This window comes from Oenanthe melanoleuca, chromosome 24 (genome assembly GCF_029582105.1).
Source record: "Oenanthe melanoleuca isolate GR-GAL-2019-014 chromosome 24, OMel1.0, whole genome shotgun sequence".
Lineage (NCBI taxonomy): Eukaryota > Metazoa > Chordata > Aves > Passeriformes > Muscicapidae > Oenanthe > Oenanthe melanoleuca.
This window is the reverse complement of record NC_079357.1, coordinates 2,537,955-2,554,177: the sequence shown is the minus strand read 5'-3', so window position 1 is coordinate 2,554,177 and position 16,223 is coordinate 2,537,955. Positions and strand designations below refer to the sequence as shown.

The following is a 16,223-nucleotide window of genomic DNA, read 5'->3' as shown; positions in this document are numbered from 1 at the left end:
GAAAATCACTTTTTTTCTCCTCCCAAGGTATTTTCTGCAGCAGGGAAACCACCAGGATGCCAGAGAAGTGCTTTAATCTAAAGCAAACATCTCCACGTGATGGGAAAGGGGAGAGGGGGAGAGCCCAGGCAGCTCCTGATCCTACAGGACAAAATTCATCTGCTGCTGGGCATTTCCAACTGCACATCTTCATGGAATTGGCCAGTGGGAAACAGAGAAAGGAATGTTGCCACCAACCCCAGCACAAGAGAATATTCCCTAAAATCCCACAGGGAATGAGCTCCCCAGAATTTTGAGAGAGCTCCTCACTGCCATACAACTCATCCTTGCATTTTACATTTATTCTAATTTTACTGGCAAAGTGATCCAAATACAACTCTGAGGAAAAGATGAAGAGATTCCACATTTAAATTTACTTAAATAAACAAGTCACAGTCCTTGTTTGAAGTGTCCAGAGTCCCTCTGTGCTCATCCCCACAGCCAATTACAAAATACCTTTTTTATTTCACAAAAAGAAAAAAAAGAACAACAAGCCCCACCTCGTTATTTGCATGCTCTTTGTTATTTTTCTCCCTCTTTGAAATGCTCTTTTGGGGCAAGCTTTTTGATCTAAAAGGCATTTAATTAAACAAAAAAAAAAAAAAAAAAAAAGAGGAAAATCCTAAATCCCTGCATATACTCTGCAGCAACATTTATTTGAGGGGAATATATTCCCCAAAATTATATATATTCCTATGGATTGTGGCTGGATTACCAGGGCTAGAACACTGCCAGATTCCCCAATAAAAAAACAGAGAAACCGATTTATTTCAAGTATAAACTTCAAGTATTTTGAGATGTTTGCTGATCAAATCCCATCAGGATTCCAAGATTCAATGTGGAGATCTGAAGGAGCCATTTTCTCTGGATATGGAGAGTGACAGATGGAGCAAAATTTTCAGTATATTGAGCTGCTGTGATGTTCCTGTCATTGCAGCCAGCAAGGAAGCTCAGCACAGCTACCAGGCCAGGATGATTATTAAAACAGATATTAGTTTTAAAAATTAAAATTAAAAAAAAAGAGGGAGAGAGAGAGAGAAAAAAAAAAAGAAGGAAGTGGGGACAGGTTTTCATCTGGCTGAATTCCAGGGATTGGATTTAGAGTTTTGCAGGCAGCCCAAAACTCCAGCCTGCTGCAAAGCTGCCTCCTCTCCCCCTCCCAGCTCAGTTTAATTGAATTTTCTGCTCCTGGGAGAGGGAAGAGCCTCCCCCAGAATGCCTGAGCAGCACCCAGAGCCCTGCTGACCCCCAGCCAGGAAAGGTTTTCCTGCCCAAACCTGGGATTTTCCTGCACTGCCAGGGCCAGGTGCCCCAGGACAGCAGGCATGGGGTGAGCAGGTGCAGACACCAAGAGCCAGGGCTGGATGTGCTGGGAGTGTGAAAGCTGATAATGAGCCTGCTAAGGGAAAGGAGAGAGGTCAGGCTTTGCTGAGCCATACATCCAGCTGAACTTGCACTGCTAACATCCAAAGCAAACACACTGCAGCATTTCCAGCCAGCTCCAACATTCCTGCATCCTTCCAGGCTGCAAGAAACAAGTGCTTGCCTTTCTGCTTCCTTTTCTTTCCCTCACTATTTCATTCTCACAGCAATTTCCATATAAAACTTGGGGCTTCCAGTTGTACTCAGAGGGGCTGCTGTGCTTGGCAAACAATATTTATCAATCCCAAATCCTATACCAAAGCAGCCAGCACTGATCTAAACCTGTGCTCTAGAGATATCCAGATAGATAACCCAGATAATCCAGGGAATAATAACATAGGGAGCTCTGCTAATTTAGATCATTATTCCCAAATTATTGCAGATTATCTGCTGTTACTGCTGATGGTTTGGGGTAGAGCAGCCCCTGCACAGGTGCATGTTTGGGCAGCCTTTGACACAGCCTCACAGCAAAGCCAGGCCCAAAAAGCATTTCCCACCAAAGCCATGCCCACAAAAGAATATCCCACCAAATCCAGCCCCACAGCAGCATCTCCCACCAAATCCACCCCACAGGAGCATCTCCCACCAAATCCACCCCACAGCAGCATCTCCCACCAAAGGCAGCCCCACAGCAGCATCTCCCACCAAATCCACCCCACAGGAGCATCTCCCACCAAATCCACCCTACAGGAGCATCTCCCACCAAATCCAACCCCACAGCAGCATCTCCCCCCAAATCCACCCCACACCGCAGCATCTCCCACCAAATCCACCCCCACAGGAGCATCTCCCACCAAATCCAGCCCCACAGCAGCATCTCCCACCAAAGGCAGCCCCACAGGAGCATCTCCCACCAAATCCACCCCACAGGAGCATCTCCCACCAAATCCAACCCCACAGCAGCATCTCCCCCCACAGGCAGCCCCCAGGAGCTGTGCAGGGCTCTCAGGTAGGGCAGGATGCCCACACACCTTCCCCAGCAGGGTGGCTGAGGCTGCTGGCTCTGCTCAGATCAGATCTGTGCCCACAGGAGCCACTTCCCCTCCCCAAACCGCAGGGCAAACCACAACCTCTCATCTGGTGCCTCCTGACAGGCAGTAACAAAGTGCCAGCTGGGGAGTGCACTCCAGCACCAGGAGATCTCTTCTATCCTTGGCACACGAGGATTCCCCCCATCCTCACTTTCAGGATGACAGAAATTCTCTCTCCTCTGCTGCAGTTCCCCCTGGATATCTGCCAGGGCTGATGCTGCTGCCTCAGTCAGGATGGAGCGTGCAGCAGCAGGGAAAATCCCTCTTTTAAATCCCCACAACAGCAGCTCACTTTTGGCTGAGGTCACTGCCTCATTTAGGACATCACATAATTACAGTTTTTTCAGAAGAGGAAAAACAGAAACCCCATGGACACAGAGCAGAGAACTGAGTTTGCAAGCACCAGCTCTGAAAGGCACTCCCCAGCAGAACAGGAATTACCAGGATACAGCCCAGCCAGAGCCACATGGAGCTGCTGTCCCTGTGAGCACTCCGAGGAGCAGCCAGGCACTCCCAGTGCTCCCTGAGCTGCTCCCAGCCTGCCAGGGCTCTCCTGGCCCTGCACCTCCCTGTGCCTCCCCAGCACAGACCAGCCAGGAAACCTCTCTCCTATCTGGCAGCTGCCAGCAGCTCTCCCATTGCTCTCCCTCTCACTCATTTCCTATTGATTTCTCCTGTCTTGCACTGCAGCTTTTTCCTATTTCCTTTCTCTGGCTTCCCTCCTTTCATTCTCTCCTTTTCCAGGCTTTCCATCACTTTTCTGGCAGCTTTGATCTCTGAACCCTCTTTTGCATCTGGGCCCAGCAGAGAGGCAGCAGTGCCCCTGTGGCAGGGAGCACTGAGAGGAGATGCCTTGTCTGAAGTGCTGCCAAGAAGCTGCACCAACAGCCACCATCATAACAGGCTCAAAAAGACTCCCAAGCACCATCAGATGCTTCAGGTGAGCCTGCAGGTTGAAGCTTGTGTGTTTATGGGAGTGGTGGACTCCCAGTCCTTGGCCTGTCTCACGTCAGTCTGGTGCTTTATTAAACACATGGGGCTTTTCCTCCACGCTGGGAAATGCTTGCTCAGGTCAATCCAGGTCCCACCTAAGTTTTTCCAGCCACTCACCAGCACTGCAGCTCACTCAGGACTCTAGAAAAGAGAATTTACTTCTTCTGAGGTGACTGATTCCACTTGGGAAGTCACCCAGGACTGCATGTGATACCACAACCCAGGATTCACAGCCTGCAAAGAAATTCAGGAGCAGCTCCTCACACAAAGAGTAAATTGTACTGCTACTCACAGATTCAAAAAGGAACAACATCCGAATAAAATTCAGATTCTCACCAATATCCCTGAAAATTTCCAAAATACATTTCAAGAGCTCAGGAGTAAAACCAGTTTGAGTTTTGCCCTGGCTGCCACAGTTCTTGTGCCAACAAGAAACCAAAAACAGTCACAACATGGAGATTCTCTCTTAGGTTTTTTTAGCATCAACATTTCAACTTCTTTGTACCACCAAGGGAGGCCCTGCTGCTTAATCCACACAGTTCAACTTTTACCCAGCCCTGCTCCCTGCCCATAAAAGGTTTATTTTTTGGCAGAACTGAGCCCCGGGTGGCACGTCCAGGCCAGCACACACTTGTGACCATGGCCCTCCTGCCAGCACATCTGACAGCATCCCAGGGGCTGACAGCACCATGATCCACATCACACCATCATTCCAACACTGTCTGTGATCTTTGGAAAAGGTGGAATCTCCTCTCATCTGCTTTCCCTGTGCCACAGCAATCCCATGAAAAGCTTTTGCCACCAAACATCTCAGCCCAGACCTTTCAGAGTTGTCAAAACAGAGCTTAAAATAACCCCCCAGGATCCCATTTTAGTGTTTGCCAACAAATGTAAACAGCAATGCTTCTTATTTACCATCAGGCTCTGCAAGAAAGGGTTCCTGCCCATGGGCCTCAGAAGTCAAACAGACACAACACTGAAAATCCTCAAGGAAAGGATGCAGGGTGATAACAAAACATCCAGACCATTTGTGAATGTCACAGGCTGAACACTGTTTGTTTGGCTTTTACTATTTATACTTCTGCTTACATTTGAAACATAAGGACGCTGTTTTTTCCTGTCATTTTAATGTATTTATTTTTACATGTTTTCTTTTCAAAGAAAAATGAGTAAACGTTGCTTCTTCCTGTCTTTTTCTAAGTGTGTATCCTGCCTTGTATTTTATCCCTTTTGCATTCTTAATCAAACACTGCACGTTTTACATCCCTTTCCATTTGACTAATTCCCTTGCTGCTGCTTCTCCTGTCCTTCTTTTAAGCCCTCTCTTCTGATGTTGAGATATTACCAACATCCAGGCTCCTGACCCTTAGTTTAATCAAGCTGAGACATGAACTAAGACTTTTATTCTTTATACCTAATAATTATCCAGAGCAGGCCCACAGAACACAGCATCACCTACCTGAAAATATGAATTTAATTCTATTTTCTCTTAATGCTATTGACATCTCTTCCACAGGACAATCTGCTTATCTCAAAGCAGATAAATTATCAGGGGGAGTGCTGGGGCAGAGGAATATCTGGAATATTTTTACAGCAACCCATCCACTAGAAACTCGAGGATAATACAAATGGGATTCATTAATAAATCTCCCAACTGCTAATTTTCAGAGGGAAGGAAAAGGTATTCAAGGAGAAACTGGAGGGTAAAGGCTGAAGGCAAGAGGCTGAGCTTATCTTTCAAGCAGCACAGCCAACATACCTCCCTGGTGACCCAAAGGACCACCTCAAGTGGAGTGCAGAATTCAGTCTCCAGACCAAAACAAACACTCTGCAGAGCTGCAAATTACAGCACAGGCCTGCCCAGGTGGGGGTGAGAATCAGAACCATGAGAGGTAAAGGATTCTACTCAAAATGCTACTGGAAAAATAGGAAAATAATAGCTAATGTCAAAAATCCTGCTGGTTATACTCCAAAGCTTCTTGGGAAAACAGAAGCTACTCAAATTCTTCAGACACAAATTCACTGGGAGACCCCAGTGCAGGAAATAACCAAATAATCCTGGTGTCTAGCCATGAAATGTGGAAAATAACTGGTACAGGTGTCTGCACCACCTTCCCCAGGCAAATTCATCAATGCTCTGCACAGCCTCAGGATGAACTGCCAAAATCTCCACTGCCTAAATCACTGCTTCTACAATAAAACACCACTTCTACACTAATCATTACTTCTACAAAATCATCACTTGCACAACAAGGCCCAGAGCAGCTGGAGAGTGAACAGAAGACTCTTTGATTTCCAGCAGGATGACTGTGGTCACTGCTGTCACCCTCCAGGACCAGGGAACTCTCCTCCCACACAGCTCCTGGAAGCCAAAGGACACCAGTGAACAAACCCCACCAGTGACCTCAGCAAACTCCTGCACTTTCCTCCTCAACCATCTCCAGCTAGGACAGCACTGAGTCATTTTTTTCCTGCTAAATTCCTCTAGATTGTGGACCAGAATTTTGAAAATCTAAAATTGAAGGAGCCAACATCCCAGCACTTTCCTAACCCATCCATTTGAAACATTAAAATGCCATTACCAGGAGTTCTGTGCACAGGGAGAATTATACAATTGGGCTCACAGATGAAATATCATTCCTGCCTCCACCCAAATAATCACAACGCCCACAGCTCTACTCAAAACTAGAAAATCAAGCTCACCTCAGCTCCTGTCTCCAGTAAAAGCCCTAATAAACTATGCAACATGAAGTGGTAGCATTTGTGTCCCAGCCAGCATTAAACACCCCAGACAGTCCTCTCTTCTGCCAGCCTCAAGAACAGCAAAATAAACCAGGAATTTATGCACAGACTCTGTCAACTGCTAATTTCCAAACACAGTGAAGGCACCAGGATGAAAAGCCCCACTCCAAGACTATTACTCTTTTTAATCCTTAGATGTCGTGCTGAAGCCCATTTTCCATAAATAATGGATTTTATAAACTCTACTAATTAAAAAAATGCATGCTAATGACATCTAACTAGTCAGTGACACTAAGGTGTGACTTTTTGTGCAGCTCTTCCCCTGCTGGAAAAATTAAAACCCTTTTTCCCCACCATGCAGTCAAAGAGTTCCCAATTACTACAGGGACTTCCAAAGAGCCAAAGACAGGGAAAGTGCATCTGAAGCAGATAAGAAACAATTAGAGTCTATTTTAATACCAAGTCAGGAGCAAATCACCAATTAAAACTTCTCAAGGGTAATTATGTGTAAATTCTACCTCTGCTGTTTTCCAATCATAGCAACAGAAACTACAGCAGGGTTATAAATAAAACTCATTTGCAAGCAACTGCAGAGAAGAGTCACCAGCTCCTCAGTGAGGTCCTGCAAAAGCAAGAGCCTCCTTTCTTTTATTGGCCTTTAATAAACAGAAAGAACCATAAAGCAAGTCCTGCAGCAGTGCAATTGCTCAAGCCTGAAGTGTGTTTGGACCAGTGACAGGAAGAAAAATACAGTTAACTGTGAGAGTGAAAAAAAATTAATGGCACACCAATGTTTCTTTAGTGTCATAACAGGATACAGCCGAGCTGGGGCTGGCCTTTGGTGGCCAAGCAGAGGCTGGAAACGGCCGAATTTTGGGATTTCAGCCCAGCCCCAGCGTGGCCTTGGGAAGAATAAAGGTCTTATCTCAGCTGGCCATGTGTGGCTGGCCATGCAGAGCTCCCAGCAACGCCCAGGGCTGGCCAGGAGAGCTGCACAGGCAGGGAACACTCCAGCAGGAACAGGAAACCTCCTCCAGCACACCCTGCCAGCCCTCAAAGGCTGCAATCCCCCCGCCAAAAATCCACCAATCCAACAAAAATCCAGCCCAGCACCACTGCCTGGCCAAAAATAGGGGTTTTTCAGGCTAAAATCTCCCCAAAATACAAAATGTGTAGTCAAAAATAAGGTTTTTTTCAGGCTAAAATCTTCCCTAAATGCAGAATGTGTAGCCAAAAATAGGGTTTTTTTCAGGCTAAAATCTCCCCTAAATGCAGAATGCGTAGCCAAAAATAGATTTTTTTTCAGGCTAAAATCTCCCCTAAATGCAGAATGTGTAGCCAAAAATAGGGTTTTTTTCAGGCTGAAATCTCCCCTAAATGCAGAATGCGTAGTCAAAAATAGGGTTTTTTTCAGGCTAAAAGATAGGGGAAATCTCCCCTAAATGCAGAATGTGTAGCCAAAAATAGGTTTTTTTTCCTGCTAAAATCTCCCCTAAATGCAGAATGTGTAGCCAAAAATAGTTTTTTTTTCAGGCTAAAATCTCCCCTAAATGCAGAATGTGTAGCCAAAAATAGATTTTTTTTTCAGGCTAAAAGACAGGGGAAATCTCCCCTAAATGCAGAATGTGTAGCCAAAAATAGGGTTTTTTTCTGGTTAAAAGATAGGGGAAATCTCCCCTAAATGCAGAGCTGGGTGAAGCTCAGTCACCTGACTGAATTTAGATACCTTCAGGATAAGAAAGGTCCCCTGGATGTGCAGATTTCCTTCCAGCAGTGATCAAGCTGAGCCAGATGAGCAGCTCAGGGATGTCTCTACCTCACAGACTTACTAAGCTCAGCAAGGTAAATGCCACCTTAGGAGGCCTCTGAACAAATACACAGGATTAAATTAAGAGGGTACAAATGTTTACAAACATAAAGGAGCAGAGCAATGGTGATGAAAAGTTTGATACAGTCCATAGACACTATGGAAAAAAAAAAAAAAAAAAAAAAAAAGCAGCTGACAAAGTAAAAGAACATCCTGAGGGAAAGAAGGGGAAGTTCAATCAGTGTTTAACTCTCAAATCATCAGCAGCCACACAAGGCACCATGGAGAACGTTCTGCTGATGGGTTTTAAGGCTCAAGTTCTATGTCAGGAGATGATTTTTTTTGTCTTCTTGCACCCTCCAGGTGCTCCCCCAAATGCTGAGTGTGTCAGGAGCTCCTCCACCACCTCTGAACAGCCATTACACTCTCAGGAGCCTTCACATCTGCTCTGCCTTTTTTGTTTAATGCCTGGTATTCCCCACTCCCCCAGGGACTCACTTCCCTCCAGACTGAAGGCACTTGAAGAAAAAGACACCAGAAAATGATGCTGCTTTGGGAGTTCTGATAACAGACTGAGCACAACCACCACCAAAATTAACTGGGGTAAGGTTTAGTCCACAGAGAATGAGCCCAGACACATCCAGGTATGAACTGGCCTGTGTTTTTCAGCAGTGCCAGACACTAAAATCCATTCAACTTTCCTGGGAAAGAGAACAAAAATAAAAGAACGGGGAAAAAAAAATGGAGGGGAGTTAATAAAAACATCATTTATCATCCTGGCTCCAGACAGGACTAGAAATGGCCATTCATACCCTCCTAATTTATATATTTAATGGTAATCATGACATCATCAACAAAACCAAGAAATATACAAAATATGTCAAGGATGAGACAAATGCAACGTGGGTAAGGGAAATGTGACAGCTGTCAAATCATCTCCTTGAACTGAAGAGATACCAAAGGAAATATCTGCTGTCTGTAACGTGGATTTAGGCAGCTCTATATAAGCAAAATGCAAATATGTAAAGCTAATATGGAGAAAAACCCAGGCCCAAGCTACCCTATTATATTCCTAATACCATCTGGCACAGATGCAAGCTGAGTTTTCCTGGTTTAAGGCAATTCCCATCTCAATCCCACCAAGGAAGGTGACTGACAAACACAAAGAGAATTGAACATGTCAGATGATTTATACCATGTAGATGTAATGGCAGTTTATAATATTATTTATATTGCACCTGCTTTGCATTCCAAGTTTGAGAAGCAAAGTGAAAGAGGCAACAGAGACTCTCTGGGCCTGAAGGGATAAGAATGATCAAAAACCATCCCCTCCAAATCCTGCACAAGGCTGGGGATGAAGAGGAATGGCAGAAATCCACAGGATGGGAACAAACATCACCACCATGTCTGCTGAAAAGTTCAGCCAGGGAATAAAGCAGAGAATCATCAGAGAACCCCAGAAGGGTTTGGGTTAAATTAAAATTTAAATTAAATTCCTCCTCATTCTCATCCCCCTGCTCCAGCCTGGCCTTGGACACTTCCAGGGATCAGGGGCAGCCACAGCTGCTCTGGGCACACTTCACCACCCTAATAACCAACCTAACCCTACTCTGAATTTGAAACCATTCCCCCCTGTCCTGTCACTCCAGGCCTTTTAAAATAACCTCTCTCCATCTTCCTTGTAGCCTCCTCCAGGTCCTGGCAGGGCACAATTAGGTCACCCCAAAGCTTCTCTTCTCCATGCCCATGACTTTGTACCCCAGAGCTGGGGCTGCTTCAGGCCAGAGGTGAAAAATAGTGACAAGAAGAGATCCAGCTTCCCCACATTCCTCCAGAAATCTGAGGGCTGTGCAGACAGCTCCTCACCTGACATTAAAAGCCCTTTGATCCAAAACCTTAATGGAACACCAAACAGAAACATCCTCCTGACATGACTGAGAGCAAAAGGAAATGAGACTTTTTTTTTTATTATTTGGCTGCTCCAATTCAATAATGGAAAGTATTTTGTTTTACTAACAAGTAAATTAAATTCCCTGTCCTTGTGCTTTTCCTTTCCATGCATCGCTCAGCTGCCTCTTGGTATGAAAATCCTGTCGTTCTTTTTGATATCATGCAACTGCCACAAGACATATGGCCTGAAGTACAGAACAAAATCCTCACAAATCCACTGAAATGCCTTTTTACTGTCACTGCCTTGCCTGGCACAGAGCAAAACATCCTGCAACTCAAGAATCATTCATGCACTGCAAAAGAGAAAATTCTGCTAGTACAAACGACTGAATTAATTGCCAAGATTTAATACTCTGTGAAGAGTTGTAAACACAGACTGTACACAAGTCTGAGCTCTCCCACAGCCCTTTGGACTGTGCTGTCTGTGGAGTCACCAAAAGGCCTGGGTTTGTCTCTTCCCTGCCCTAAAATTGGGGAGCTCAGGCACCCCAAAGATGATTGCTCCATCCCATCCCAGCCTCAGTGATGGGCCAGAACTGCTTGGCCATGAAAGGCCAGAGCCACACACATTCACACCTTAACCACCAAAGAGACACAACACAGATACAATAAAATACATAATGTGGTTTTCACAGCATACAGTGTCAAAAAAAAAAAAAAAAAAAGAAAAAAAAAAAAAAGAAAAAAAAAGTATCTTTTATTCTCATTCTACTCGTTAAGATGTTTCCTAATTAACTTTTTTTTTCCTTCCTCTGAAAGACCCCAGCACAAAGAAGAGCACCCCGAAGCTAACGAGAGGCACCTGCGGAGGTCTGGGCAGGTAAGTGGAGGCAGGTTGCTGCTAAGGCAGACAGCAGCAGACATTCCTGCTCGTCAGCTCTCCCTCCTGCCCTCACCTGGAGTGACCTCTCGGCAGGACTTGACCCAAGGAGACCCAAGTGCATCCTCAGCACGGGCTCTGAGCTCAGCATCCCGAGTTCTGGGGGTGCTGCAGCTCTTTGTTTTCGGGGCTCCCCGCAGCTCCTGGCAGCTGAATTACCAACCCCGGCTCCTACAAAGTCAGCCTGGCAGGCCTGAAAGCTGCTGGACTTGAAATACTCCAGTTTCAAAGTTAACCCAGCTGCTTTGACAGTCAAGACACCCTTGGTTCCCAGAACTTCTGATTTAATCCTGCTTTTCTGATCCCGTCTCTCACTGGAAGTACATGAGCTCTGCCAATACTCACAGAAAAAAAAAACAAAAAAAACAAGGAATCTCATTTTATACTGACCTGTCCGTGATTGTGGACTGTGTGCCACTCATTGGAGCCTTTGGCAAGAAGTCGTATTATCCAATTTACATTTTACTCTTATTGCAGGGATATGAACGAGGCTTTGCCCCTCACATGCACCGAGGTTCAGGATCCAGCCTTGCTCCAGAAGAGGCATGCACAGAGGACAAACTCAGTTCAAGGGCAGGAGAAGGGAACAAAAAAAAAAAAACAAAAAAAAAAACAACCGAAAAAACCAACAAGCAAACCCAATCCAAAACAACTCCAAAACTCTTCTTGCAGTCAGAATATCCAAAACCACGGAAGTGGGGCGTGGGGGGTAAAAACTCCAGCAAGAAAAAACTCCGACAACAATCAAAGAAAAAAGAAACAACAAAACAATCTCGGGTGAGGGGAAAAAGGAAAAAAAAAGCGAAGGTTTCCCCGGAGCGGGCGATGGTGCCGGCGCGGGCCGTGCCCGTGCCCGTCCCCGCCGGGCTCAGCGCTCGGGGGGCGGGCGGCGCTCCCCGCCCGCGGCCGGGCCCATCCCCGACCCCCGCCCGAGCGCGCCCGCAGGGGGTCGGGCAGGGCGGCCGCTCTAGGCCCGGGGCTCCATGGCCCGCCGCTCCGCCTGTGCTGTGCCTCGGGACCAGCGGGGCGCTGCGGGCTGTGCTGTGCTGTGCTGTGCGCTGTGTGCTGTGCTCGGCTCCCCGCGATCCCCGCGATCCCGGCCCGCTGGCGGCCCCGCTGCGCGGCTCGCAGAGGCGGGAGGGAGGGAGCGGCGCGTCCGGGGGAGCCTGCGCCGAGCCGGGCCGGGCCGGGCTCGCCCCTCCCCGGCGCCTCCGGGGGGCTCGTACCTCCGGCCGCCCCGCCCCGCCCCGCGCCGGATCCCTCCGCCGGCCGCCCTCCTCTTCCTCCTCTTCCTCCTCCCTCTCTTCTCCTCCTTCTCCTGCTCCTCCTTCGCCTCCTCCCTTCCCCCGGTCCCCGCCGAGGCCTTTCCACTGCGGGAAGCCTTTTCCAGAGCCGCGGGCTCTTCCCTTCCCTTCCCGTCTGCGCTCGGCCGCTCCTCCCTCACGCGTGTCCGTGCCGAAAAGCTTTCGCTGCTCCTGCATCCTCACCCGCCAAGGTTTCCTTTTTTCCCTTTTTCCCTTTTCTCCCTTTTTTCCCTTTTCTCCCTTTTTTCCCTTTTCCCCTTTCTCCCTTTATCCTTTTTCCCCCCTGCCCCTTTATCTCTTTTCCTTCTCCGTTCCTCGTCCCCAGCCCGGCGTTGCCAGCGCTCAGAGCGGGGAGCGCCTCCATCTCCATGGAAAATATGACACCGGCGAAACTCAGAGCAGAAAGAAAATAAATAAACAGCGAATTGAAAGAGTGGAGCTGTGCAGCAGGAGCCTCGGGCAGTCCCCGGCTGTGCTGTTTGCTCCCAGGCCTTCCGTGGCTCTCTTCTCCAGTTCCCTGCATTTCCCACGTTTCATCAGGAATTTTTTTCTCACTGGTTAAGGTCAACATAAATGCAAGAGCAGATCCCTCCCTGCCCGTACATTCCGGAAACCTGTGGCCGAGGGCCTGCTGCTGCTCCCTGTCAGCCCCCAGCACGAAAAGAGGAGCCCCAGTGATCCCCACAGGGAATTTGGGCATTGAAATTTCAGCAGGTGTGGGTTTCCCTCTCCTCAGCCCGCACACAAACCCTGCTGGAACTCCCTGCTGCTTATGCCGTGTGTGAGAAATGCCTGTCTCCAATCTCTACACAATCCCAGAATGGTTTGGGTTGGAAGGAACCTTAAAGATTATTTTTTTCCCCAATCTTCCACTATCCCAGTTTGCTCCAACCTGGCCTTGCACACTTCAGGGATCCAGGGGCAGCCACAGCTCCTCTGGGCAACCTCACCACCCTCACAGGGAATTATTTTATTCCTAATATCCCACCTAAACCTACTGTCTGTCAGTGTGAAGCCATTCCCCCTTGTCCTGGCACTACAAATAATCATCTGGAAATAACATCTATACCTGAGAACTTCAGGAAATTTCCATGCTACCCCTCCAGAAATGAAAGCTGGTGAGCAGCACGGATGTGGAATGAAAAGCAGGATGTCTCCACTGCCAGCAATTCCTACCCCCTCTGCACAAAGGAACTCGTGGAACATCAGTCTCCCCCCAGCAAATGGCAGCAGACTAAAATAACCTTATTAGCTAATCCCAATCATCTAGGACACCACGCTTCTTCCCTTTAATTAATCGTGCCGGGATATACTTCAAAGCCAGGGCACTGGGGTTGGGAAGAGGCTGGAAAACAGGCTCTGGGGAGCTGGGAGCAGCTCCCTGGCTGGGCACACAGAACCATCCATACCTTGGCCGAAGCTACATCCAGACCCTGCTGCTCTGGAACACGGGGTGCTGCTCGGAGCGAGGCCAGCGTGGATCAGGAAAGCAGCAGAATGGCTGGCAGCCGGGAGGATTTGTTGTTTTGGTGAAGTTCAGAGCAAAGAGGGGAAGCGTGGGATGAAATCATTTTCTACATGATACTTCGTATATACGCAGGGCATTTATACTTCCTTTTTTGGTTTCCTTTTGGGGAAAATAGAGGCTTGGGAAAGGAAAAAAAAAAAAAAAAAGTGTGGGAGTGCAAGACAAGCAGCCACGTCTGCCTCTCCTTCTGCAGCTGTGTGCAGTACAGTCATCAGTGGTGATGAAGTGACTGAATGCCTCCATATATCTGTATTTATTTATTATATATCTCTTTATTGCATCTTCTCTGCAATAAATCCCTCCCTGCTTTTAACTTTGGGAACATCGAGTACTGTGCCTGCAGAGGGGAAGACTCCTGGGAGATCTGATTCATGGCAGGCCCAGCACTTGAATATTGGGCCTCGATGCTTTTTTATTACTTTAATTATATTTTATTGTGCATGACAACATAACAAGAACAATTAGCTGGAGGAAATCCTAAGACATAGATTCTGAAACTGTAACTGCTTCTCTTTTCTGCAAATGCTGATTTTATTTAATTTTTTTTTTTTGGTAGGAGCTGGCTACATACTTAGATAAAGATAGATGCCTATTTAAGATAATTCTGTTTTACAGCCTGAAATATGGGGTGGGGAAATCAATAAGCAATTACACTGTGCCCATTAAAGTAGATTTTTTTTTTTTTAGCTCTGAAGTTGTCACTTGGCCTGAATTTACACACAGAACCATCCCATGGCAGGAGGACTGGAGCAAGATGATCTTTCAGGTCCCTTCTAACACAAAACCATTTTGTGATTCTCTAATTAACCTCCTCAATCTGTTTTTTCAGTCCAGAGCAGAGCTAAGCAGGACCTTGAAGTGGAGGAGTTTAATTCCTATGGAGTAAAACTTCTTATTTTACCTTAAAATAAAGGCCAGCTCCTTGGAGGTGCTTTATAGGGGCTTCTGAAAAAAAAATAAAAAAATTCTAGAGAAAGTGTGGAGCGAGGATTCTTTGGCCAAACCCTTCCCTTTCCCAGCCTCACATCGAGGAGCTGTTGCCATCTGCTGGGAATGCCTGGAATGGCTCCTCTAACCTGAGCTCCCAGGCAGGTAAAAGGTGAGGAATTGAGAATTTGGGAAAAAAGAGCATTTCCAAAAGCTTTGGGATCGTGGAGCTCTGGAATGCACCGCTGTGAGTTCAGCAGAACCAGAGATAAAAATCAGCAAAAAGTGATGCTGTAAGATTTTAAGTGTGGATAAACAGTGCCTGAAAGCATTTTTCTTTTCAGTTTCTTTTTTTTTACTTTCAGAAAAATTTCGGTTTGTGTTTCAGATGGGATGATCAGCTGAGTGTCTCTGAGCTCCACCACAAAAATCAAATGCATAAAGAGTTTTTTACTCCTTACAAGTAATCAATTTAAAACCAGTGAGAGAATGCTCAGATATTTAGATTTACACTCACCACAAATTTCTCAGCCAGCTCCTGTTTTTCTGCTGCTTTTGGAAGCCAAAACCTCTTCACCTTGGAGAGGAAAAGCACAAGGGAAATGATTCCCAAATGTGCCTGGAAATGTGTGACTCCTAAATCTCAGAAAACACAAACAAATTTGTGCTGTGCTCCAAATTTCTGTGCAATTTCCTTTTTTCATCTCCCACCTTAAAATGAGCACTAGATTTGCTCCCTAGAGCTTGTGCTGCCCCCTGGGAATGCTGGAAGTGCAGGGTTGGTGTTGGGACACGATGCTTTGCTGATTGTGAGACACAGAGAGCCCAATCTAGCAGAGCTTCTCCAGTGACAGCTTATTACAGTTCCTAAATCTGGATAATCCACGGGGCAGTCAGCATTTTTATAGCACTAAGCTTTCCTTCCCCATCAGCAGAATGAAAGCAGCAACCTTTGTAAGGGCAGATGAAACTGCTGCACATTGTGCCCTGAGTTTCCTTCTCTTTCCCCATCCTCTGGCTGGAGGGGGAATTAAAAAAAAAAAGAGGTGAAATCTAAAGAAATAGAGAATATTTCTCTTCACATTTGAGGGTTGTGGCACTGGACAGTTCTCAATCTTCTGACACAAGACACAGTTCAAACAACACAACAAGCACTGCTGAAAATCTGTTTTGTTAACATTTGAGAAGCTGCAGAAGCTGAGATTTTCTTCATCCATATACAATTATCTACCTCTAGACCTTTATTACTTTACAGAAGCTTTTCCACGTACCTTGATCTGTTATATTCCTTCTTTTAGTAATTTTCTAAGGTAATTTTACATTGTCAGCTTACCAGCTGCCAAACTGCCCCTGGAACTTGAGGCAAACAGGGCACTGATTTCTTTGGACACGCAGACCCCATGGTATTAATGTCATAGCAGATTTCAGAGACTTCAAATGCTGCTTTTACATCAGTGCCTGGACTACTGCTGCAAGGAATAAAGCTGTGAATATCAAAAAATTGTGAATTTTTCAAGTAATAATGAGGAGTTCAGCTACAAAGAGAGAGCAGAGGGCTGAAAGAGGGGGTTAATTTTACAAAGCTCCACTGCAGGGCCAG

The 16,223-nt window shown here is 46.5% G+C and overlaps 1 protein-coding gene across 8 annotated transcripts in view; it reads right to left on the bottom strand.

Moving 5' to 3' along the window:
• Nucleotides 1-13,654, bottom strand: part of ARHGEF12 (Rho guanine nucleotide exchange factor 12) — an 80,283-nt gene extending 66,629 nt beyond the window's left edge. For 7 of the 8 annotated variants that reach the window (XM_056509535.1, XM_056509536.1, XM_056509537.1 and 4 more), the window contains exon 1: nt 11,255-11,900. In XM_056509535.1, coding sequence (XP_056365510.1) covers nt 11,255-11,286 — 32 coding nt within the window. In that variant the 5' untranslated portion in view covers nt 11,287-11,900. Of the gene's footprint in view, nt 1-11,254; nt 11,901-13,577 lie in introns of those variants that run through there. The other variant, XM_056509541.1, reaches the window with a different exon arrangement.
• Between the last annotated feature and the right edge of the window lie 2,569 nt (nt 13,655-16,223).